This window comes from Lagopus muta, chromosome 1 (assembly GCF_023343835.1).
Source record: "Lagopus muta isolate bLagMut1 chromosome 1, bLagMut1 primary, whole genome shotgun sequence".
Lineage (NCBI taxonomy): Eukaryota > Metazoa > Chordata > Aves > Galliformes > Phasianidae > Lagopus > Lagopus muta.
Genome location: NC_064433.1, coordinates 156155845 through 156182907, shown reverse-complemented (window position 1 = coordinate 156182907; position 27063 = coordinate 156155845). Strand labels below are relative to the sequence as shown.

Genomic DNA, 27063 nt, shown 5'->3' with positions numbered 1-27063 from the left:
AATGCCTTGCTGAAATCAAGGTAGACTACATCTACCGCTCTTCCCCCATCCACCCAGCATGTGACAACATCATAGAAGGCCACCAGGTTGGTCGAGCACGACCTCCCCTTGGTGAACCCATGCTGACTACTCCTGATAACCCCCTTCTCTTCCAGTTGTCTGGAGATGACATCCAGCACAAGCTGTTCCATCACCTTTCCAGGGACAGAGGTGAGGCTGACAGGCCTGTAATTACCCGGGTCTTCCTTCTTGCCCTTTTTGAAGACAAGAGTGACACTGGCTATCCTCCAGTCTTCAGGGACCTCCCCCATTATCCAAGATCTCTCAAAGATGATAGAGAGAGGTTCAGCAATGACCTCCGCCAGCTCCCTCAGCACACATGGATGCACCCCATCAGGTCCCATGGACTTGTGGACCTTAGTACTGCCTAGGCGTTCACGCACCACCTCTTCCCTGACTAAAGGGAAGTCTCCCATTCCCCAGACCCTCTCACGAACCTCCAGGGTGTGGGAAACCTGAGGGAGAGCCTTTTCACTGAAGATGGAAGTAAAGAAGGCATTCAGTATCTCTACCTTCTCAGCATCCCCCGTTACCAGAACATCCCCCTCAATTAGTAAGGGGCCCACATTCTCTCTAGTTTTCCTTTTGCTGTTAACATACTTAAAAAAAGCCTTTTTTATTATCCTTCATCACTTCAGCCAGATTCAATTCCAGGCAGGCTTTAGCCTTCCTTGTCGCATCCCTGCAGGCCCTGACTACATTCCTATATTCTTCCCAAGTGGTCAGACCCTTTTCCCACATTTTAAGGACCTTCTTCTTTCCTTTGAGCTTGCACATGAGCTCCTTGCTCATCCACACAGGTCTCCTGCCTCCATTTCCCGATTTCTTGCTCACAGGAACACACTGATCCTGAGCATGGAAGAAGAGTTGTTTAAATGCTGACCAGCTCTTAGAGGCCCCCTTACCTTCTAACACCCAACACCCACGGGATAGCTCCAAGTAGGTCCCGGAAGAGATCAGGAAGGGATCCTGAAGTCCAGGGTAGCAATACTAATTTTTGCTTTGTTTCTTCCACACAGGATTGCAAACTCCACCATCTACAACCCAAGCTGCCCCCAACCTTTACTTCCTTAACAAGTCCTTCCTTGTTGGTGAGAATAAGGTCCAGTAACACCCCTCCCCCGTATCGATTCCTCCACTACCTGCATCAGAAAGTTGTCTTCAACGCACTGCAAGAACAGTCTGGACCATGTGTGCCTGGCCATGTTGGTTGTCCAGCAAATATCTGGATAACTGAAATCCCCCAAAAGCACCAGCGCCTGGGAACATGACACTACATCCAGTTGCTTATGGAAGGCCTCATCAACCTCCTCATCCTGATCAGGGCGCCTGTAGTACACACCCACAACAGCGTCACCCTTACCAGTCTGCCCCTTGATTCTCACCCACAAACTCTCCACTGCTACATCACTCTCCCCCAAGTGGAGTTCAATACATTCTAGCTGCTCTCTCACATAAAGAGCAACTCCACCAGCCCGCCTCGCCAGCCGATCTTTCCTAAAAAGCACATAGCCATCCATGACAACATTCCAGTCATGTGAGCTGTCCCACCACATCTCCGTGAACACAATGAGATCACAACATCGCTGTTTATTTTCCATGCTATGCGCATTAGTATACAGGCACTTAAGAGAAGCAGCATCTCCCCACCCTTCTCCAAGCCTTTGAACTCCATCGTCTCCACCCATCAAGTTCTGTTTTGAGCCTCAAACTGCCCCCTCAGTCCCAGTGGTCCTCATTTTGTCCCCTTCCCCCATCATACCTAGTTTAAATACTTGTCAATAAGTCCCGCCAGTTCCTCGGCTAGAACCCTCCTTCCCCGTGGAGACAGGCTGCTTCCATTTGCAGCCATCATGCCAGGTGCCAAGTAAATTGCCCCATGATCAAAAAAACCAAAACTCCTGTGTTTGCACCAACTCCTAAGCCATTTGTTCAAGAGCTGTTTTTTTAAGCTCATCCCAGTAACCTTCCCTGCCATTGAAGGTACAGATGTAATAACCACCTGCACACCTGTTCCTTCAACTACCCTCCCCAGTCCCCTCAAGTCATCTTCCGGCTTTTTCACTAACTCCTTCACTGCCAGCCTGTACTATCAATAGTGGATAGTAGTCAGAAGAGCAGATCAATCTAGGAAGTCTACTAGCAACATCCCTGGCCCATGCCCCAGGGAGGCAGCACACCTCTCTGCGGGTAGGGTCAGGCCAACATATAGGGCCTTCGGTTCCTTGCAGCAGGGAGTTGCCTATGACAACCACCCTTCTGTCCTTCTGCGTGGAGGAAGTCTTGAGGCAGGGGGGTGACCGCTTCCCCTGAGGCACTCTCACAGGTGGGCCTCCCTCCCACACTTGCACACACCTCTCCCTCAGGTTCCAGGGCCTCAAATCTATTTCGCAGAGGCAGCTGGGGAACTGAGCATGGTCAGGTGGTAAGATGCCCACATCGCTGAGTTGGTACCTGTTTCCACCCATCCTTCTCTCTCAAACTGCTTTGCCCTGCTCAGCAACAACAGGGCAGAGGCTCCACCACTGTGCAGTGGATATCACCTTGCCTTTTTGGGATAGAGTTACAGTGGTTTTGACACAGTCCCACACCCCCTAGTTCTTCATTAGTATTGCTAGGGGTAGGAGAGGACTGAGGGCTCACTGTATCAGGAGCACAGTCTGTCTGCCAATTCCTCTCTATCAGCTGTTTGCAAGGTGACCGGGGGCCACATGCACCATAGGGAGCCCCAGGTGCATGCTGGGACCTCGGGGCCGATAGGGCCTGGCACCACCAGTTTCCTTTTCACAGTCCTTGATGGTCCTCAACCTCTCCACCTCCTCCCTCAGGCAGGCCACCAGACTGAGTAGGTCATTTATCTGGTCACACTGTACAAAGGCGCTGCCTCCATCGCCTGGCACTTCAAGGGCCAGACTCTGGCACTCATTGCAGCCAGCAACCTGTATGCTAGCATGCTGTTTTGAGACCTCAGTCTGAGTCTCCACACTCTTCTTGGCTGCAGCCTTCCTCTTACGAATGCAGGGGACCTCTGTCTGGGTCTCCACATTTTTCCTGGCAGTAGCCTTCCGCTGGGACACGACCACAGCAACCCTGCAGACCCATTAGCACAGTCAGAATAGTCAGACGCCCATGTCAGACGCACTCTCAAGATCAAAATTGCCTAGTCATGTGAAGAACTCTGAAAAGCAATTTATCCATTATTGCAATAATAGATGCACATCCCCTACTGCCAAGAGTGAAATTGTGCAAATAGTCAGTGAAATCCTTTCTTTCATATACCCTTTCTCTGACTCAGGTGAAGCCTCTCCTAGCACTCATCAGTTGAGTATCTCAGGCTCACCGTCTTCATATATAATACATATGTATATTCAGCAAGCGTTTGGCTCCTTCAAGATTACACATATACACATGCACACGATTCTGTACATTCAAAGCTCACAGAATATGATTTAAGGTATGCATTTGGTAAAGAAAAAAAATGATTGACAGTCTGACCCGTTCAGTACATTTTGTCAGATATAAGTATAAATACTAAGGCTTGTACAAGCATCTCTCTTGTAGAGTGCAAAATGGAACACCGTTTTACAGCCATTGCTGCCACAGTCCTTTCAGTATTTTTATGCGGATCTGTCATTAGTGTTTCCACTGTGATGTTGTCTGTAACAGCTTTAGTTGCTTTTTTTTGTTTAACAGCTAGTTCAAGCAATACACAAGTCTCAGCTGCCAGATTTGAAAACAAAATATATTGTCCAGAACATTTTGGAAGTGTCAGTTCATGTCCCTGCGTCAATTTTACAGCTATCGGTTATTGTAATCAGCAAATAGAACTCTGATGTTTGAACAGAGTGAGAGAAGACAAATATGAATCCAAGCAACTTCTCAAAATTTGGAAACAGGTGAGACAAAGTGTCACAGTGATGAAGACAAGAGCAGGTAAGATTTGTTATGATGCAAATACAACGCAGAGGTCAGTATTTTCATTCTGAAGAACATTCAAGAAAACAAAGACAACACAATCAACTATGATCCTCTACTGGATGGCTCAATGACTTCATAGAATCATGGAATACAGAATCACCTGGATTGAAAAGGACCACAATGAAGAAAGTCCAGTTTCAACCCCCCTGCTATGTGAAGGGTCACCAACCACTAGACCAGGCTGCCCAGAGCCACCTCCAGCCTGGCCTTGAATGCCTCCAGGGAGTGGGCATCCACAACCTCCTTGTCACCACCCTCTGTGTGAAAAACTTCCTCCCAATATCTAACCCAAGCCTTCCCTGTCTCAGTTTAAAACCATTCCTCCTTGTCCTATTACTATCCAATTACTTATTCCCTATTAACTCCAAAAGAAAAACAATGAAAAGGCTTTCAGGAGAAAGTCAAGTCCTATCTCAGCTCCTTTGAATTATAAGAACTGTCAGAAACATGGAGATTAGGTTTGATGAAAGTACAGAGAAGGTCTGTGAAATTTTTAGAATAATGGCTGTTTAAATACTAAATTCTTTTTAGGTTTATTTGTCATCCTCGTCTTCTACTCTCAAACTCTATTTTAGGAAAATGAAACAATATGACATAATTATTATAATATAATATCCATATTATATATAATCTCCATAACTCATTTCTCCATATAGCTCAGTTTGGTTATACTCTCATTTTTGATCTTCAATCCCTTCTCAGACTTATGTTATTTCTCTATGGCTTACTTCGTCATCTCTCTGTTCTCTGCAAAGTTGTCATAATTAATTTAATTCCTATATATACATACACACACATATATACATGTAATTACTTATTTTTAATTTTATTCTCTACATGCAATTACTTATTTTTACTTTTATTCTCTAAATCATTCTGTTTGTCTTTAAACCACTCAATTTGTGAAGGGAAACATTTGGGTCATGTGCCAACTTTGGATACTGCAGGCTGCCCAAGTTATCTGTATGGTGCTGGTGCAGAACTATAAAAACCTTGAACTTCCTGGATTATATGATGAAAGCCAGGCAGTTTACTTCAAGGTACCTCAAAAGAGATTAGGTAGCTGAACACTGCTCTTCACATTTTTTCTGAAGACCTCTTACTTCCTGTAACAGTCAGAAAGGTCAGGGCAGTAAAAGGACAATAAAGGAGCGCAGCAGAAGAGGGACCAGCACAAATAGAATGGTATCACAAAGAAAAAATGCTCACCCATCTCCAAAGATCCAGGCTCACAAAGAAAACTCCACCAGGAAGGGATCTCCAACCAGAGATCCTTCCCCAGTACCAGTCAGCCCCTAAATGAGGTCTAAGAGAGATGCAGCCAGGCTCCACTCCTTCCAGTCACACAGCTGAATCACTTTCATCTGTGCTCCCAGGGCTGCCAGGTCCTTTCTCCAGGTGCTCAATCAGTAGTTCAGGCCGTGACTCCTTTCCCCAGTGCTCAATCAGTGGTTCAGGACAATTTAAAAGTTACCACACGTGACTGCACAGAGAGGAGGCATCGGTGGCAGTGGGTAAGGCTGGGTTTCTTCTCCACAAGTGGGGGTGTGTGTTCTAGAGCTACTGTGATCTATTGAGACACAGAGCAACCGTTTGCCACTCATTCACATGACTGTATAGTGAGGAGACTTGTTGTATCACTGTACAGTGTAGAATGCAGGGGCAGCTGTTAACGGGCTGGTAACACAGCATGAGCAGAGCCAGCACTGCCAGTACAGGGCAGAGCAGATCAGTCACACCCCATTACGGCTACCCTAATAGTGCTGGTTTGCTGTGGCTGCACCCCGGCAGAAGGCTACTGCTAGGAAAATTATCCCATGCGCACACATAAAAAAAGGCTGCCGCCAAGAAAATGTAGAGACCCAGACAGAGACAGACAACAAGATGCTAGTGCACAGGTCTATGGCTGTAGTGAGTGCCAGAACCTGGTCTTTGCAGTGCAGGGTGTCGGAGACAGCACTTGTGTAAGATGCAACCAGCTGAATGATTTAGTTTGCTCAGTGGCTGACCTGAAGGAGGAGGTGGAGAGGCTGAGGAGCACTGGGGAATGTGAGAGGGAGACTGATTGGTGGTTCCAGTCCCTGAAATCTTGGCAGCCAGTTGAGGATCCACATGAAGCACTTCACCCCCTAATGCCTTGCTAACAGGGGAACCAGCAGGCAGACACTGTTCCTGCTACAGTGAACCCCCTGTCTTCTCTTACCCCTAATAAGAATGGTGATGAATCGAGGGACAGGGGGCAATGGCAAAAGGTCCCTGCCTAGGGGGGAGGAGGAGCAGGCACACCTGTCCAGCAATTTTCCTACCTCCCCAGCTGCCCTTGCAGAATAGGCACAGTGCTCTGCAGGGACAACTGGATGTATGAATCCTTCTTTCTGACTCAAAGCTTGCTTTCTGAGGTATTTCTTGTGATAAGACACTAGGAGATGAGATATGGGTGTTGCTGTGTTACAATCAACATCACTGTGTGGACAATTTTACATTTGAAAGTGTTTCCTTGGAGCTGTGTACCTTCAGAAGACAGTGCTCAGGACTATTTACTGGTGGAAGATATAGCATGTGACCAAATAACTCCAGTTTGCTATGGAAGACTGGGAGATGATACCACTGTATCCTTTGAAGGCAAGATACAAGTTGGTGCCTCCCTGCTCTCTCTCATCTGCTGGTAAGGCAAGGAAGATAGGAACAAAGGAGTTTCTGCTGAGATCCCAGAGCAACTCCAAAGAGAGCTGACTCGACCACTTTGGACTTATAAATAAGTTGGTGCTACCATTGAAAAGGGGCCATCATCGCCATGGTCACCATCATCATCAACAGAGCAACGATGCCCAACAACCCACCACTACTGAAGATCGATGATTGAACTATGAACTACGTTGGATCCATGGTGGTGACTATCTCCCTCTTGCTTCCTATAAAGACCCCTTGCTTCTATTTCCGATCTTTTCTGTCGCCCTCCTTCCCTTCCCCATTACCCTAATTCATAATAGTGTCCGTCCTCCCCTTCCCCATCTCCCTAATTAAAATTTGTAATAAACTGATCAGACCAACATTTGAACCATTATTTCTTAATCTCAAGCTGGGTATACAGATATTAAAAGAACCTCTTCTCCCTCCTATAAATTGGAGCGAGACACTGGACCAGTGGGGATGATGGTTCTTCCCACTTAGAAGTGCCACCAAAGGTGAGTCAGACTACCCTTAGTACTGAAACCTCCTCAGCAAGGAAAAAAAAAAAAAAAAAAAAAAAAAAAGTGTTATTGTCATTGGTGACTTGCCCCTGACAGGTACAAAGGCCCAATATGTAGACCAGACCCTCTACACAGGGAGGTCTGCTTCCTTCCAGGGTCCTGGGTTAAAGATGTAAGGAAGAAAGTTCCTTCCCTAGTACGGCCCTCAGATTATTGTCTGTTTTTGTTTCAGGTAAGCAGTGATGAAATAGGAAGAACTTCCTAAGGTCTATGAAGAAGGACTTCAGAGCCTTGGGGCGACTGGTCAGAGATTTGGGAGCATAAATTGTGTTCTACTCTACCTCTCCAGCTATAGGGAATGATGAGGAACACCACCATTGCTACCACAATTTATATTATATATGCTCTTTATATTGAAAATCAGGAAGATGCCTACTCCAATGCCTACATTTCACAGAATCACAGAATCACGAAGATTGGAAAAGACCTACAAAATCATCCAGTCCCACCATCCACTCATCACCAATAGTTCTCACTAAACCATGTCCCTCAACACAACATCCAAACATCCTCAAACACCTCCAGGGTCGGTGATTCTTCCACCTCCCTGGGCAGCCCATTCCAGTGCCTGACTACTCTTTCAGAAAAGTAGTATTTCCTAAAGTCTAGCCTAAATCTCCCCTGGCACAGCTGGAACTCATTCCCTTTAGTCCTAAATTTAATTTTAATTTAAATTTACTTGATAGTATGGAAAAACAAATATAAAACAAATATGGAAAAGCAAATATAGAACTCAGTTTTCCCATGATAAACTGATCTATAAATAAAAATATAAAAATATATCTGTAACAAAGCTCAGTTTCTGGTTTTGTTTTGTTTTGTTTTTTCATTTCTTAGTCTATTCCATTCAAAATTTGGTTTTATCTGCTTAACCTCGTGTGACCAAAGTCAGAATTACAAGTTGAGAATGTAAATCTTCAATATTTTTTTTTTTAATTGGATTTTCTGTTTATATCGTAATTCACTCCCTGTTATGTGAAAGTTTTCGTTTTAAATGAATAGGGATTGATAAATTCCCGGCTTATAGCACTTACTCTTTTTCCTCCTTTGAGTCTCCGTAAATTATTTGTGCACCATTCCTACACAAAATCTAACTAATAGCTTAAACGTTATGCTGAGTTATATCTGCCTGTAGCATCAGGCAATCATGGCTGCAATTTTTAAGAAAGTCTCCAATACAAATCATAAAGTTTTATCTACTATTTGCATTGACTTTACCTGCTTTCTTGGCAGTATTTTTTCAAACTTGATTGAGAAGCTGTATAGCATTGAAACTGGAGTACTGGAGGGCACTGCAATTCAAGTGAGCTGTTTTCACTCAGCACATCTGAATTATTTTAGGCAGATCTCCATTTTTATTTTCATGTTGACCCATGGAATTATTGCTTGATTACAAATCTTCTTTTACATTGCATTTGGTTGATTGCAAACAGTGAATAGGAAGAAAGTGCCAACTACAAAGATTTTTTTAATTTGTTTGTTTTGTAATAGCAGTGCCTGAGTTCTTTTTATTCCATACTGAAGTTATGATAAATTTCTTGTCTTTAAGAAGTTTTAGTCCAAATAGCAAATACAGAAAAAGCAAAACAAAAAAACACACAACACTGTGTATCTACAGAATTAATGGAGAAATTACAAATTCCATCTTAATAAAGTTTTAAAATGAAGGTGGACTATTATCAGTGCAATAGTATAACTGAAAAAAAGTGAAAATATTATTTCAGCATTTCCCTTTTTTTAAATATATTATGTATTTACATTTGATTATTGTCTCTACATGCTATAGCGAAGCAGCAATGGAGCTAGGTTTTACTTTTTTTTTTTTTTTTCCCCATCTTTATTTAAATTTCAACTACTTTCTGTTACAGAGGTTTACATATTTTCTCAGAATCTCTTGTGATTGCCTTCTCATCATTGCAATTCATGAGCCGACAAAACAGCTCAGGACACTTAAAAGCTGTTTGAGTCACCAGAAAAATGAAGAGCAGCTATAAGACTAAGAGTTTGGCGTGATGCCTTCAAGTGGAAAACTAGACCTCCATGATAATGTTTTATGATCTGCCTTCCAGTGAAACATTATACCTTTACTTATGAGAAATGAAAATATAGAAAATAATGAAAATTAGATAAATACAAGTGACAAAAAGTAACCTGGCAGCATTAAGGCCAGAGCTTATCTGATATTATTCCTCTGTAAGTGATTGGAGAAGAGAGAAAAAAAGACTAAATGAGACTGGAAATAATTACAGTTTACAATAATTACATAATTACAGAGATTACAGATTGCAGATCACAATCTTTATTATACACTATGGTTTGTAATATGTTTTTATTTACCTCAAATAAAATAGTTTTAGGTGGATTTTTATTGATAAGATTTTGTTTTATCCAGGATAAGATTTTATAAACTTTGCACAGGAAATGTTCCACTTAATATATACTGCTGAATATATAAATTCCACAAATACTGATTATCCTACAAGCAGGATTACAGAATACAATATCAATAATGTCTATCCTGCTTTGCGTAAAACATTAACTAGAGGAGGCACTTTGTTGATTCTATTTCTGAATAATCTGGGGGAAAATAGTGCCGGAACTGTGATACTGGTGTCAAACATAGCTGCAGTGACCATAAGACAACAGTTTAGGACAACAAATCCTGATAGCAGTCAGTAAAATGGGAAATTACAACCCCAGTTGTCAGAAGTGATTCCTGGTTGAACTCAAAAGGAAGAAGTACACAGAAGTTCTCAGCAGGGATGCACAACCTGGGGGAAATACAGAGGCACTGCCCCAGGATGCAGAAATTGAATTAATCAAGAAGAAAGATTTGGTACAGGTGAGAGTTAACAAAGGATATGAAGGGAGAAAGAATTTCTTTAATTTTATTGCCAATAAGACTAGGTGATTTTTTTTTTTTACCACTGCTCAACAGAGCAGCAGCAAAGGACTCAGAAAAGGCTGCACTACTTAAAACTTTCTTAGGCTCAGTCTTTTTGTTGTGGTTGTTGTTGCTGCTGTTTTCTTCATACTTTCAGGACCTCCATGTTCCTGTGCCTAGAGGCAAGATCTACGGGGTACAAAGTATCCCTTATAGCAGAGGAAAAAGTACTTAGGGAGCAGTACAAATAAATCGGAAGAGTCCGTGGGACCAGAGAGAATGTATTCAAAGAGGAGTGGCTTAAGTTAGCTCAACAATGTCACAGAGAAAACGTTCTCTCTTATCTTTGTCAGACCATGACAACTGTAAGATGTTTCCAGAGACTGGAAAAGAATGTAACTTCCATCCCAAGATGTATCCCAGTTTTGTTCTTCTGATCAAAGAAATCACAAAGCAAATCTTCATAAAAACTACATACATGCTGGATCACTAAAGGCAGTGAGGATAATCAGAGACTGGAAGAGGCTGCCAAGAGAGGAACCTTTGTAAATGCCAATATTTAATGAGCCTCAACAGGCTAATCTAACTTTGGACTTGGGCCTGCTTTCAACAGAGGCTGTTGAATCTGACTCTAGAAGGTCTCTTCCAAATTAAATTATATTTTAGGATTGTAATAGCCAAGCTAAAAGCAAGCAGAAAGCCATTTTTCTGTGCTTGTCCAGTCACAACTATCTAAATCAAAACAAATAGTAGAAAACAAAAATAAAATTCAGAAAACCCTTCTCTTCATTTTTTTCTTGTTGGACAAAATTACAATTTGTTCAAAATATAGTATTTTCAATTATACACAATTCAAAAGTTATTTGACCAATTTTTTGACACCCAGTCTTTTGACTGGAGAGATCAATGGAAAGTTGTCTGAAGGTTTATTAGAAGAAAAAAATATATATATGATTTTGCTTATTATTTCATTATCAGTCCTCTCCTTATTGAAGTATTTGCTCAACACCAGAAGGACTTAGATATGCTGTAGAACTGAAATGACAAAGGTGAAATTAAATTTACTACTGACAGTCAGGAATACAAACATGTACAGCTGTCTTAAAAACAGTGGGAAGAGTGAACCAGATTAATTAAAAATATACATACTGCAGTTTCCTCTGTATCCTTTTCTACAAACTATGCACTCTACCAAAATAAATAAAAACGGCAAAAAATATACTGCTAAAAATAGCATTTCTATATACTATTTTAAAATAGTATTTTAAGTAATCTATATTCAACAAGGCAAAGCATTAACAATATTTATGTATATTTAGTGAGTATGTTTTCTTAACAGTTTAAGAGTGTAGATTCAGGCATTGCATTTGTTTTACTTTTTTTCTCATCTGTGCTGGAAAATGTGAAATGCATAAATAGACCAAGAACCTGTCAGAGAGGAACAACCAATTTATCATTATTTCTATTAATTTTTGTTCATTCAGGAATGTTTACTATTTCAGGAGATAAACTAGGGCATAGGCAAGGAAGAGGTCACCCTTAGACTGTAGCCTTACACAGAGTTTAAATGCAAAAATACTCGCTCTCTAACTGGAAATTTAAAAGCATTTTGTGTATTTTAATATGAACTCTTGGAGTGGATTTTCATTTGCATGTACAAAGTCAAAGGATATGGCAAAGACCAAAATCTCAGATGACTATAACTATTTTAAGCTCTAATTATGTTCCAAAATCAAGCATAGATTCTTACATACTAGCTGTTTTAATACTCTTAAGCCATTTTGAAAATGATAATGACATACAGTCTTTATATTTACTAAAATTAATTTTTATACTTATTCTAAGTTATTAAGCCATTTTTCAGTACATTGAAAGGAAACATGAGAAGTTAGTGCTCAGTATTATTATTCTACTGTACGTGTCAGAGAGATCCTGCATAATACCTTCGAAGACTGAACTTTCAGATAGCACCTTCTACAGTCATTTACACTTGTGATGGGAGGCAAGAAGGAAGCAGGCATAAGGAGCCACAGAAAATCCTGTTCTATGAAATAAGTAGATCACAAATATTTGATGTAATATGTTTACATCCTACCTGTGAGCAGGTATCTTGCGATCCCCAGCAATCAGGATAACATCACAGAGCTGCTGTTGCTTCAGGTAGCTCTCCATTTTTCTGAAGGTTTGTTCAGCGTGGTGAACAGCCTGGTAGAATTCCTCAGAGGTACTTGAATCTATGTCGCAGTGAGGTGATAAAGGATGGCTGGCTGCTGACAGCCTGTAAACCACAAAAGAAGTTCCATGTTGGCAAGGCGTGACCAGTTGCCTAGACACCATGTCAAACCTCTGGAAGCTAATAAATGCAATTATTGCATCCTTCAAAACTCTCATCACCAGAAATACAAGAAGGGACAAGGTATAAGGCTTCTAACACTGAAATATGTGAGGTTTTTTGCCTTAAAAAAAAAAAAAAAAAAAAAAAAGCATGGGCGCAGGAATAGTGCATTTCTTTCCTCTTTGATAAAGTTATTACAACATAAACAAAGACAACAAATAGAAGTGCAGTACATTATTGATAAAGATGACAGTACAGCTAGGTCTTCATTGCCAAAATATTATTACTTTCTTATTTGTAGCACGTTAGAACAAAATTATTCTACAGAATTAAACAAATTACCTATTTTTCTGTTTAATTTTTAACATGACTTCACAAAACAAAAGAATGGAAAAAGCAACTCTGTTTTTCCACCGACACTAAGAGCACCTGCACTAGCTCATTTCTTCAAATTCACATTCATTTTACACCAACTTGAGAAGAAAATTAAAACTCTAGTTTACTTATTTTATAGTTATGTATATATAGGGATGTTTTTTAACCAAAAGGCTCACTAATGCAAAGTAAATATAGCCTGCAAAGATGATGATGTCTACAATCTGTAAACTGAAAAATAAAATAGAAATAGGAAAAAAATGCATTTTTTTTCTTCAAGGTATAGTCCAATTTTACTAGTTTTATTTCATTTAGTTCAGGACTTCTGATTCAGACCTTTACTGAAAATTAGAAAATCTGTCCACCAGTACTAGCCTTTGAGGAAATATGCACTTCAAAACAATTAATGAAACAGACATTCTTTACAAAAAATATTATGAGCTGAAAATGGAGGGCTTCACAGATGATGCTGATTACATCATTTTCTTCAACCAGGTACATATAAAACAAGATACATATTCAATAGAAGACCATCAGTATTAAAGAACATACTTCAGTCCACGAAATTAAATTATATTACCATTTTAATTCAAATCAATCTCATTACCTACAATTCCACTGAAAAGAAAATGTCACTGTTTTATGATTTTTTTTATCGGTATTTGTCAACAGTTTACAGGCTGGTTTGGCCCGGTTCCGTGGTCAGTGGGGCAGAGGGATCTGTGGATCCATGCCTCCAGAAAAGGGAAAAAGGGGACCCCAAAATAATTGAAAACAGCGGCAATAATCTGAGGTGGAACAAACTAATTTACTAAATATAGTATCAGCAAAATATAATGAGAGAGAGAGAGTGTGTCTGAAAGGTGGATAGGCCTCACCACAACGCTGAGGTGAGAAGTGCAGTCCAGTTGAGCCGATGAAGAAAAGCAGATGGAGCAGAGTGTACGGAGAAGCGCAGGCGAAGAAGAGAGCATCAGGCGACCTTGCACAGAGTTGTATCTCCTCACTGACTGCAAAGCCTCCTGGGGAAATGTAGTTTTTCTCTGTTGGACAGGCACTCGGAACTTGAGCATCAGAAGTCAAATCCCTAGTGCATTACATGATGTTATGGTGTGGAATACTGATAACCAAAAATCATAAAACCATGACAGTATTCCACATCATAACATCATAACAACATAAAAGCACTGGGAGTTAAAGAGTTAATGTTCCAATTCCATGGACTGTCGATTTTCCAGGTACCTGGTTCTCAGAAAAGAACTACATACCCCAGTAGACTTTGCATTTCTGTTTTCCATTCAGAGGGAAAGATAAACCTGTTTGCAGATCACAAGATGCCCCTTTTTCTGCTTGTCTCAGCAATGCGTGTGCTCCGTAGACATCTCGCCTTCAGCATTAGAGTAAGGCTTTGGGTTAGGGGCACTCTCTTTCTCATTTTATTTGATTTATTAGCCACACTTCCAGTTGTATTGTGTTACCTTGCATTCCGATCTTATTAACTTTCCTTCTCAGTTTTGCTTTTAGGCCCATCTCCCTTCTCTTTTCCCCTCTTCCCCCTTTTCCCAGGGAGTGGGTCCATGGATCCCTCTGCCCCACTGGTCACGAAACCGGGCCAAACTAGCACATAAACCATTGACATACTTCAGTCCATCAAATTAAATTATATTACCAATTTTAATTCAAACCAATCTCATTATCTACATACTCTATTGAAAGGAAAATACTCAAAAGAGTAAGTAATTTTGATAATTTACACTAATGACATAAGTTTTGTTACATAAACTTTGCATTAATTGGGTACCATGTTCTAAGGAATATTATTAACAGACCTTAATATAAGGCAACCCACGCTTCTGGTGCTGGAAACAATAATTAAAAAAATAGTTGTTAATATGATACACAGTTATTTTTTAAAAATATGTATTTTAACATATTATTGACTTTTGATAGACTATAATATAATTTAGAAATAGAGTATTTCCTTTTGACATATACAAGTGATTTATTTTTGCATTATTTTTGTCCAGAGGTGTCCTGTGCACTCTCCTGTATGTGGAAACACGGGGGAGATGAGGAAAGATTGGTCCATCCTTCTGTCATAGGAAATAGCTACGCTTCACAACATTCCTTTAAAATAGTTAGAACAAGGTGTCCGGTATATGATCTTATGCAGACCCAATTCACCCCGATTTCTATCTCATCTTCTGATTTGTGCCATATGCATGTACTAGAATGTTACCTTTTGAAATTACTACGCACATTAATGTCACCTACGTAGAATTAAACTGGACTCTGAGAAATCATCATCTGTTTTTAATTAATCAATATTACAATTTGTATTTTGGTAAGGTTACCATATATGTGACGATTGAGTGGTTTATATTAGATACAAACTGAGAGTACAGAAGAAATTGAAGTGGAAAAACTTTATTACCCATACTTAAAAGAAACAGTTATGAACTGATGATTCAGAAAAAGGACATTTCCTTAAATCTGTTGTATTCGTCATATTAGACATTCAAACAGCCCCTGCAATACAGCTTTTAGAAGCTCCCTTTAAACTTTAAAATAACTGTCATATTTCCACGAGTGACATCATCTGCTTACGTTCTATCTGGACTGCCAACCACATTGAACAGATATCCAAGTTTACTTTCACATCATGGATGATCAACAAATACTTTCACATAAAACTGTAATGATGGAGCTAAGCTCATTAGTGTGGGTAACAGGAAGATATTCCAACATTTTCTTTCAATTATTTTCCCTGAGGTTGATTGTGGCCCTGTGTACACTTCTTCAGTTTTATTGCTGAGTAATCAGAATGACAAGTAATTCACAGGAAAGAAATCAGTGTCTAATAAATGAGTTTGGTAGGGTTAAATAGACATGCTTCTACCCTTTCTCCAGGAAAAACAGAAATTACAACACCAACAATTCTGAGAAATGACAGTAACAGGAATGAGGAGGCCTGAATTGTTTCATATTGTTTATTAAATCAGAACTTGGTGTAAGTCAGCTTACATTTGAACAGAAAAAATACTAATCCTGCCTCTTCCTGGCTTTCCAAAACACACTGCACTTTTAAGGCCAGAAAAACAGGTGCAGCCTTCTGTTTATAATGATAGTGCTATAATGCTAGATTGGGCTAAAATTAATTTTTTTGTGTTTGTTTAGCTACAGTGAATTTGCCACAAATTTTGCTCTCTTTTCTGCTTGCTAATTATAAAGAACATTTTCCACCCTCAAACACATCAGTCTATGCCACTTAACAAGTCATTAAATGGCTACTCAAAAACAAGCTCCAAAGACACAGCACATTTTAAATTACTATCTTGGAAATTAACAAACTTAGTAGATGGCAGTAAGTTAATCTTATATTTTCTAAGAAAGCCTAGATGAAAAATCTGCTACTGATCCTCTTTGAAAAGCTATCTCTTATTCATTATAAATGCTCTGTCTGCATAATCAACACTTCAAATTTAATCAGAAGTTAGTCAATATAAGAATTGTTAAAGACCTTCAGAGATCAAAGAATGCTTGTTTTGTATCAGTTCATGAAAAATATGAACTCATGACCAGTTAGTGATATAAAAGTAACATTTTCTGTTTGTCTATATTGTATTTGTTCGGGCACTCTGAGCAATTTAGTGAGAAGTTTGTTGATTATTCTGCAGGAAACCCAGCATAAACTCATCTGAAGAGCCCCTGGTTTTTCAAAACACTTTTTAGCACTTTTGTACCTCAGTATGGATGGGAGGGCCTATTCTGTGGTACAAGAACATAAAAGACTCCAGATGGCCTTTTCCTGTAATCTTTCTTAGTACATAAGTGCAAAACCTGAACTTACTGCGGGAATTTCAAACTTTCAGTTTGAAATTTCAGAACACAAAACATGCCTAACCTAGAGCACTTTTTATTTTTAAACAATTTAGTGAATGATACAGAATTAAGAGAACAAAACCTTCCATGCATTTACAATCATGCTACTGAGTATGACAGGATGAAAAAAAAAAAAAAAGGGGCCAAAAAAATTATCAACACTGTAAATGATCCATAATCTGAAGTTCAGTCTCTACTGCCATACCACCACCATCTGCCTCTAACATTGTGGACCAACAGAATAAAATAGGAGGCATTACTTTCGGAGCAGCCCCATATAAATTCTGGAATTGCACTTAACGAAGTGAGATGGACTGTCAAAAGTCGTGACTCCAATTAGCTATTACTTGAAAAAACGCAGAAGATAAAGTTTTATATTTTTTAAGTCTTTTAAACTATTTTCTTATTGCAACAGAAAGTTTTAAAGTCTTTCCCCCTCCCCCCCCCCATCAAAAAGCATGCTTTTCACTCCACTGACAGGAATTATATCTGCAACAGGATTCTACTTAGAGTTTCAGGAGATTAGTAAAAATTAATGTTATAAAATTTAAAAAAGATAATCAGAACATCAAATAAGACTATTTGTACCATTTCAGCTCAGAGATGCATTACTGCATTCCCTGTCTATGCAAAAAAATATTTTTAGACAGTCATTGCAGATGACAGATTTGTCATTCTGGAGTTAACATTGTTTCCTTGTAAATGTAATTTGAAGATCAAACTACTGGTAATGCAAATTATTCTTTGGACACCAGAAGAAAAAAAAATCAGACACCTGGGCATCTGTGAATAGCAAAAATACGTATTAACCTACTGCTGGTGGGTTGATCTTAAGAGTATTACAAGCCTCTAGTTACCAGTTTGTTGTTATGATCTCAAACAAGTTGTCTGAGCAGCACTTTTTAAGAACAAGGACAATAAAGAGCTACACTGAAACAGTTTCTACTGAGAAAAAATATATGCATTTTTGTTTAGTACATGGCAGAAAAAGAAAAAAAAATTAGAAGTAAGCTTAGAAGAGTTTGTTCAGACTGTAATTTTACCAGGTTACTAATTGTGGCAGTTCCGCTCTGGTAGGTAGCTCAATTCCACCACATCTCTGTCTCACTCCCCTTCTTCAGAAGAACAGGAAGAGAAAGGAAGACAAAAAATAAAATAAAAGACATAAAATAAAATAAAATAAAATAAAATAAAATAAAATAAAATAAAATAAAATAAAATAAAAATAGGAGAAAGATTGCTTACTTACTTTTATGGGCACAAACAGACTCCAAATAGTGATATTAATGTAATTTATTGTCAATTACTAAGAGACTAAAGCAAACCAAACACTTTTTCTCCATCCACCCTCTTCTACTTTCTTTCCCCAAGTAGTGCAGCAAAACAAGGAATGTGGGCTCTGATCAGCTCGTTGCACTTTGTCTCTGCCACTCTTTCCCAGTCACTCTCTGCCTCTGCTCCACATGACATCCCTGCCATGGGAGACTGTCCTTCCCAAACTGATCCCACATGGGCTTCCTACAGGCTGCAATTCTCCAAGCACTGCTCCAACACCTAAGCACCACCGGGAGGCTAAGCACGACCGGGGCAAACCTTCAGAGGCAGACTGTTCCAGGACAGGGCGCAATGGCAGCAGCTCCTTCAGACCTCCTGCACACCCCAGGCTTCTCTTCTCTTTCTCCTTTTAATGTAAGAGAAGCAGACAGAATTCCTACTGCAAGGAATCAGCCTCACACTAAGAGTAGGGCGACTGCTTCTTCAGATATAATTCTCCCAATCCCACCAAAAATCATTGCAATCTTTCACCATACTTTTTCAGTTATGGAAGATTTTGACTCAAAGGAAGAATGATAAAGAAATCTGTACTACTGTGCAGATGAAATTCCTTCTGTTTGCCAGACTCTTTGCTTCACAATACATCAAATAAGTAAGCAAGAAAGCAAGCAAGTAAATAAATAAGAACAAAAGATTTGTTATTTGTTGATTTATGGTCTTCTAATCCTTTTATGACAAACACATAAAACAAAAAAACCTAATATATGAATCAAGTGTTCATAATGCATTCATAGTGCAGTTATACTGTAACTACCCAACTGGTAATATGATAGAGAGACACCATTTTCATTGTGATTACAGGATTATCATCATAAAGCTTTTTTAATGCTTTGATTAAATATTTTTTAGAACATTTGATTCCACATTTCTATGAAGGGAAAGTTTAATTTAAAAGATTATTAGGACCCAGAAATTCAAAACTCCAACTTCAAATTAAACGACTTGAAAAGTTGAAGTTCTCACACTTCTAACATAATACATTATTGTTCTTAAGACACATGTTATTTTCTGTGCTTTGTTTGTTTGTTTCATTATAATAAATTACTTGAAGTCTTTAAAAATAATTTTCTACTTTCATTGATCCAAATCAGTAATGAAAGTAGTAAATAATAGGAATTCATGAGGTGGCTGTTTATGGCAGATGAAGCCATCAGACATTTAAATCTGTCTGAGGAAGAATTTCATCTCGGCTGTAGAAATTATTAACTGGGAAATCTGGGACAAATGGTAAAGAATGTTGGAAAGGAGCCTAATACTGCTGCCTTGAGCAGTTAAACATGACAGGATGGAGATGCATTGTCCTGTCTTCTTGCAAATATGAAACACTCATTCCTCTGGCTTAAAAGTACCAATGAGCAGACAGGTGCAGGAAGAAAACCAAAAAGCAGATGCAATAATGGAAATGAGAGACGGGCGATTTCTTAACAGCTCAACAAATTTATGGTGTTTTATTTTTTAATCACTGCACATCAGCTGAGCAGCACCAGCAAAGACACAAACTCAGGAAGACACAATAACAGACTGACACACTTTCCTTGGAGTCAGGTAATCACGATGGCTTATCACAATGATGATCTGCAGTGAATCTTTTTATTTTCTTAGATTGCTCATATGTATACCCAAACAGTTCTCCTGTTAAATTATGTCTCTTATTCTCCAATGCTACCTTTTATGGTAGTAAGTGTCCAATGTGTTAGCACTTTATTATTCAGCTTTTTAAAAAATGGACTCAGTCAAAGCCTGAAGACGAATGCAGAGTCTTAGTATCCCTTGTAGAGGACAAAAGTCTGAACAAGATTGCTTCCAAGTCTACAAAAAGATTCAGGTCATGTCCCTGGTGCCGGATCTGCTTCTCAGAATAAAAGATAAACTGTCAGTAAGGCTGTTTGCAACTGAAATTACATTTTTTTAATAAATGGTAAATTGGATGGATGGACTGTTGGTTTACAGATAAAACAGTTATATTAAAATTAATGTTCATTTAATAAATAAGAAATTCTGCTAGCATTTCTCCAAACAGTTCTTAAAAAAATAATCATTATGCATTAATTCCACTTATGGATTTTTTTGTCATTATTCAGAATCACATAGTTAGGAGTAATACTCAGAGTTTTACTAAGCATGATTTTCAGTCAAGAAAGTGAATGCAGAAAATATAACCAATGTGAAAAGCTAGTAATTGAAAGTGACAAACTGATAACAGAGCCTTACCAACTTTTGTTGTCTGGACAAAACAAAATTCAGAGCAACTGTACTGTATTATATACTGTATTGTATAAATTATAAACATGAGTTTATAATTTTTGTCATTAAAATAATGAATATTAAATATTAATATTGTAATATAATTCATTAATACTATGCATGTACATGAAATACAAGCATAAAACATTAGAATTTTGAGTTTAACTTATGTGCTGTCAAAGCCACAGCAAATAAACAAGATAGTTTCTGACAAGTATTACAAGGAAATGGTATCAGGTAATATTTTAATTCAGAAGCTATGCACATAAAACAACTTGCACATAAAACAATCCATTATTTATACACATATTTCACCACAAAATTAAAATCTTACAAATAAAGGCACTTAAGACTGTACATCCAGAATTTGCTAAAGCAAAAAATACCCACAAGACTCCTCTAATATTCTATGCAGAGAAAGCTCCCATATCTTTCAGGCAGCTCAGCCTGTAAATTTGTTAGTGGCGTGTAATTCTCAAACAGTTGCAACTTAATAAAACTGATACAGTACCACCAATAGAGTATCACTCTTCTATGTTAGTCCCATAACTGTTTTAGGAATAATTAAGCTTCAGATTCTTAAAAAAAATCAGCCCCAAATTTCCTAGTGAAATAGTCTAGGGTGAGCAGGTGGAATAAATAAATAAATAAACAGATACAAATAAAAAGAAGTGCAGAGCACACTCCAGCTGATTCCTTTAAATTTGCTTTTGCTTCCTTCCTTTCAGAAGTGCTATATTTTCTGAATGGATCACTTAAATCATGCAAAATTTAATAGAATTTATGACATTACGTTTGTGTCATGTATTACTTACTTTGTTATGACAAATGATTGTATCTAATCAAATAAACTAAATAAATTAACCCACACAAGGATGCAGAAATACAGGGATGTGGATTTCTTTTTATTTTAGTAAGACATTTTCTTCTAGTATCTAATTCATAATTAGATATAATAATAAAATAGGTGCTCAATGCAAATAGAAATTATAGATGTGAATGATGGAAGTGGCATACAAAAGAATAAGCAAGAATTGTATTACTAGTGCATTTAGCATATATTTCAGAAAAAATTTCAAAGTGCAACTGTATTATGGACAGTTGGAAAATTTAATAACCCTATTACTGCCATGGTCATCATGTCAAAGACCATGGGAAGCTTAATCCTCAAAAAATCCCAATTCTAAACTCTAATCCAGCTCTTGGTATAAAGAGAAATCCACTCACATGCACATACACACAGCCAGCCCACCACTACTAAGCAAGTTGAACAAATGATGCTTCAAAGCAGGGAGGTTGTACTGCATAAGGTAGCAAATAAGCAAGCATTCTCTTCCTGCTAATCACAACAGACCTGTACAGTCTCATGTCTTTCACCAATGCTCACAAACTTCATGGCTCCAACATGCATGTCTGCACGTGCAAAGCATTGGGAAAGATTTATCTGAAATAAAGTCTATTCTGCTACCCTGTTTTGAAGCCTCAATACATTTATTTGATAATATTGAACACATGACTGACAATTTGGTGGAGTCTCTCCAAAACTAATTTGACTAATTCAGCTTCTACACTACGGGACCACTTCAACTTTGGAAACTGGACTGTCGAGCAGTTTAGGATTTCATATTCTTTAACAACTAATGGTTATAGCCCTGTACATGCTCAAGCAATACTCTCCATAATGTATTAAACTTCACAGAATCATAGAATCACAAAGTTGGAAAGGACCTACAAGTTCATCCAGTCCAACCGTACTCCCATCACCACTGCTACCACAAGCCTCTAAACCATCTCGTAGCTCCTCATCCAGATGCCTCTTGAACACTGCCAGGAATGGCAACACCACCACCTCCCTGGGCATTCCAGTGCCTGGCCACTCTCTGAGAGAGAAAGCTTTTCTTTATGACTGATCTAAATTTCCTCAGGTCCTGTTTGTTACCTGGGAGAAGAGGCCAAAACCCTCCTTATACCTTGATCGCTGAGGTTTGCTGTTTCAGAGCTGTCCCACCCAGAACTAAGCGACAGACCACGAGGTACAGGGGGGTTTCAGTCAGCTCCCTCATCCAGGAACGCCGAGATAACAGAGCAGCCCGGCAGCTCTTGCGAGAGCGGCTGACATGAAGTGGGCATTGCCAGGGCAACGGCTCTGCATCCACGCCCCCCTGCCTAGAAAAAGCCGCAGGGACGGGGAGGAGCCGTCAGGGTGTGTGGAGCACGTGGGCCGTTCAAAGTCAGAGAAACTGTAAGCGTTGCACACTCATTGGCGGGACAACACAGGGAGGAGGGTTGTTATCTCGGTGTGAAACGAGTGATTTTCAGGGCAAATCCTGAGCAGATGAGCGAGCAGGCAGGGCAGAACACAGCACCTTGCCATATATAGCAGGGGGCTTAGCGCTTAGCACTTAGCAGGTCACTTAACCGTTGCTCTGTGGACACACCGAGGTGCAGCCATGGTCACCGCACGGCGGCGAGCTGCTGCTAAAAGGGACGTGGAGACTCAGACTGAAAACACGAGTGTCCATGCCGCAGTTCAGGTCTCAAGCTGCAGAGAATGCCTGGCCCTGTCGCTGCTGCAGGAGGGCAGCTGGGATACCAGCTGTGTGCCTGTGTGCAGTGTGAGCAGGTGGATGATCTGCTCAGCCTGGTGGTAGAGCTAAAGGAGGAAGTAGGAAGGCTGAGGAGCATCTGGGATTGTAGGAAGGGGATTGATTGGAGGAGTCATACACTGCCATCCCTGCAGGAAGGGTGCAGGGGAAATGCTCCTCAAGCAGTGGGGGATCATCTGCCATCTCACAGTCAGGTGGGAAGGGGAGACCTCCAAGACAGGGAGGGATGGAACAAAGCCCTGTTTGGGGCAACAAGCGGACTGCCCCTCAGCCTGTCCCACCTTCCCGGGTGCTCTTACGTAACAGGTATGAGGCTCTGGAGATGGATGGACTGGGGGGTGTGGATGTTGGTGAAAGTCCATCCATGCAGGAGAGGTTGCCCAAGGCTAGTCAGTCTGATCCCCGTTTTGCTACGGCATCAGTCAGGAAAAAAAAAAAAAAAAAGAAGGGCTGTCGTTGTAGGGGACTCCCTTCTGAGGGGAACTGTGGGCCCAGTATGCTGCTCGGACCCATCTGACAGGGAGGTGTGTTGCCTGTCTGGTGCCGGGGTGAGAGATATTAGTAGGAACAGCGCTCAACTGGTTAAGCCTTCTGATTATTATCCATTACTGGCTTTCCATACTGGAAATGAAGAGGTGGGCAAAATAAGTTCTCAGGTGATCAAAAGGGACTTCAGGACTCTGGGAAGACTGCTGAAGGGATCAGGAGCGTAAGCTATGTTCTCCTCTGTCTTCTCAGTTGGTGACTGGGATCTGCACAAAAAGAAGGAGGAGGGTGGACACACTGAATGAATGGTGTCATACTCAGGGTTTTGGGTACTATGGTTTGGGATGCAGCCTTGAGAAAGGGGGAATGCTGAGGGTGTAACCCATCCAGTCCCATGGACTCGTGACAGTCCAGATGGAGGAGGAGCTCTCTAGCTGTCTCCACCTGAATTATTGGGGGTGTATTCTGCATAGCATTCCAGACTTCCAGATTAGGGCATAAAGTGCCCTGTGGATAACTGATCTGCCTATTGAAGGCAGACGTAAAGAAGGCGTTGAGGACCTCAGCTTTCTCCTTATCCTCAGTGGTCCCATTTTCTGCTGCATCAAGTAAAGGATGGAAATTCTCCCTGGTTCTTCTTTTACCGTTGATATATTAGTAAAAGGATTTCTCTTTTACTGCAATGGCCAATCTGAGTTCAAGTTCGGCTTTTGCATTCCTAACTCTCTGCATACTTTAGCAACTTCCTTGTAATCTCCCCAAGTAGCCTGTCCCTTCTTCCAGAGGAGATAGACTCTCTTTTTCTTCTGGAGTCTCAACAGTAATTCCCGGCTCATCCATAACGGTCTTCTTCCCCTACAACTCACCTTACAGCATTCAGAAACAGCCTGTTCTTGTGCCTTTAAGATTTCCATCTTGAACAGCGTCCAGGCTTCCTGGACCCCTTTACCCTGAAGGAGTGACTCCCAAGGGACCCCTGCAACAAGCATCCTGAACGGATCAAAGTCTGTCTTCTCGAAATTCAAGATAGCAGTTTTGCTAGTCACCCTTCTGACATCTCCAAGCATAAAGCATTCTACAGTTTTGTGGTCACTCTGCCCAAGACAATCACATTTCCCACCAGTCCTTCTCTGTTAGTGAAGAGCAGGTGTAACAGGGCACTGGTAGGCTCTTGTACTAGTTGTGTAAGGAAGCTATCTTCCACACACTCTAGAAACCTCCTGGACTGCTTCCTCTGCACTGTATTATATTTCCAACAAATATCAGAGAAGTTGAAGTCTCCCATAAGAACGAGTGCTGGCAATCACGCAACTTCCACAAGCTGCTCATAGAATGCCTTGTCCTTCTCTTCATCTTGATTAGGCGGTCTATAACAGACCCCCACCAAGATATCACCCCTGCAGGCTTTCCCCTTATCCATAGGCACTCAATTTTATCATTTCCAGCCCAAGCTCTTCAAAACACTCTTGAATATAAAAGGCCACACCATCACCCTTCCTTCCTTGTCTATCTCTTCTGAAGAGCTTGTAGCCATCCATCACAGCACTCCAGTCATGGGAGTGGTCCCACCATGTTTCAGTAATAGCAACTCAGTCATAGTTAGCGTGACGCACAATTGCTTCCAGCTCCTCCTGCTTGTTGCCTATGCTGCATGTGTTGGTGTAGATGCACTTCAGCTGAGTCATCTGCCTCACCCCCAGCTCCAGCATTGTTCCTTTAGGGTCATTTCCAGTTAGCCCTGTTTTGTCATAGCTAGTTTAAAGCTCTTTCAATAAGCCCTGCTAGCTCCTGCACTAGGATCCCCTAAGTGCTTTTTGGCAGCGCTGTTCTCTATCTTTACATCTCCCAGCTTTTCCTGATAGCAGGGGCTGCCACGACCCAGGTTCAAGAAGTTGCACTTGGTTTTGCTGAACTTCATGAGGTTCACCTAGACCCACTGCTCGAGCCTGTCTAGGTCTCTCTGGATGGCATCCTGTCCCTCAGACACGTTGACCATACCACACAGAATCACAGAATCACAGAATCACAGAATCACCCGGGTTGGAAGGGACCCCAAGGATCATGTAGTTCCAACCCCCCTGCCTAGCAGGGCCACCAAACATACACATTCAGATCAGGTTGCCCAGGACCCCGTCCAACCTGGCCTTGAACACGTCCAAGGACGGGGCATCCACAACCTCCCTGGGCAGCCCGTTCCAGGGCCTAACCACTCTCCTAGTAAAGAACTTCCCCCTAACATCCAACCTAAATCTTCCCTCCTTCAACTTAAAACCATTTCCCCTAGTCCTGCTGTTGTCAGCCCTTTTGAAGAGTTTACTCCCCTCCTGGGTGTAGGTTCCCTTCAGGTATTGATAGGCTGCAATGAGGTCACCCCGCAGCCTTGCTGTCATCCACAAATTTGCTGAGGGTCCACTCAATCTGACTCACTGTGTCACTGATGAAGATGTTAAAGATCGCTCTTCCCAGTATTGACCCCTCAGAGACAACACTCATCACTGATCTCCATCTGGACACTGACCACCATTCTCTTGGTATATTCTTCTAACCAGCTCCTCATTCACATGTCAAAAAGTCCACATGTCAAATCTGCATCTTTCCAGTTTGGAAAAAATGATGTTTTGGGGGACTGTGTCAAAGGCGTTAATGAAGTCTACATAGATGCCATCAGTCTCTGCCCTTGTCCACTAATGCAGTTATGCCTTCATAAAAAGTGAAAGGGTTGGTCAGGCAGGACAATGATTTTCAAATACCACTGAGGGTGGCTTGGGAACCACATCAGCCCATTTCCTCAGGAATCTGGGATGCTTCTCATCAGGACCCATAGACTTACGGATGTTCAAGTTCCTCACATTGTCATGAACCTGATCTTTGCTTACAGCAGGAGAGCCAGTGCTCCCCTAGTTCCCACTTCCCAACCATCCGCTCAAGGGCTATGTTGAGCAGTCGTTAGTGAAGACTGATGCAAAAACTTCTTAAATATCTCAGCCTTCTTCTTCTCCACTGTTTCTACCCTGCCTGTGTTTCTCACTAGGGAGACTATGCCCTCCCAGGCTTTACTTTTCCAGTTGATGTACCTATAGAAGCTTTTGTTATTCTCTTTTGCACCTGCTGTGAAATCCAGTTTCAGTTGGGCCTTGGCCTTCCTGTCCCCATCCCTACACAGCCTACCAGCAACTCACCAGCTGATGTTCTTATCTACTGCATGCATCATCTGCCGTTTTGTATAATTATTTGTGTGAGATTGTCTTGCTGAGAAGACATTTCCATCATGATTGAATGCTTCCATATTTTTGGCAGCTCTAAGACACAGAGAAAGCATTAATGCCTTGATTAATAGCCTACCTTCCAGAATGACACAGATGTGACAATTTTTCACCAGTGTAATTGCTGACTGAGAGTAGTAGTTTATACAGTGCTTAGTTTCAGAGACCTTAATTGTGGAATTAATTTCATTTACTTGCCACTTAAAAATGCAGTTTATACCAAAAGGTTTCAAAACTTGAATACTTCAAACTGTTGTACACATTCTTCAGGGCAGTGTGACAAACAGGCAATATTATAGATTTGTCTCTGGTCCCTAGATGTTGGCAGGCTGAGAGAGGTTTATCATTAGCATTTTTTTCCAAA

At 40.5% G+C, this 27063-nt stretch overlaps 1 protein-coding gene across 1 annotated transcript in view; it reads right to left on the bottom strand.

Annotated features, from left to right (window-relative positions):
- KLHL1 (kelch like family member 1) overlaps positions 1-27063 on the bottom strand; it is a 221030-nt gene that overhangs the window by 144269 nt on the left and 49698 nt on the right. Inside the window, exon 2 of the mRNA XM_048934404.1 lies at positions 12269-12451. Within this exon, the coding sequence (XP_048790361.1) occupies positions 12269-12451 (183 nt within the window). The remainder of the gene's footprint in view (positions 1-12268; positions 12452-27063) is intronic.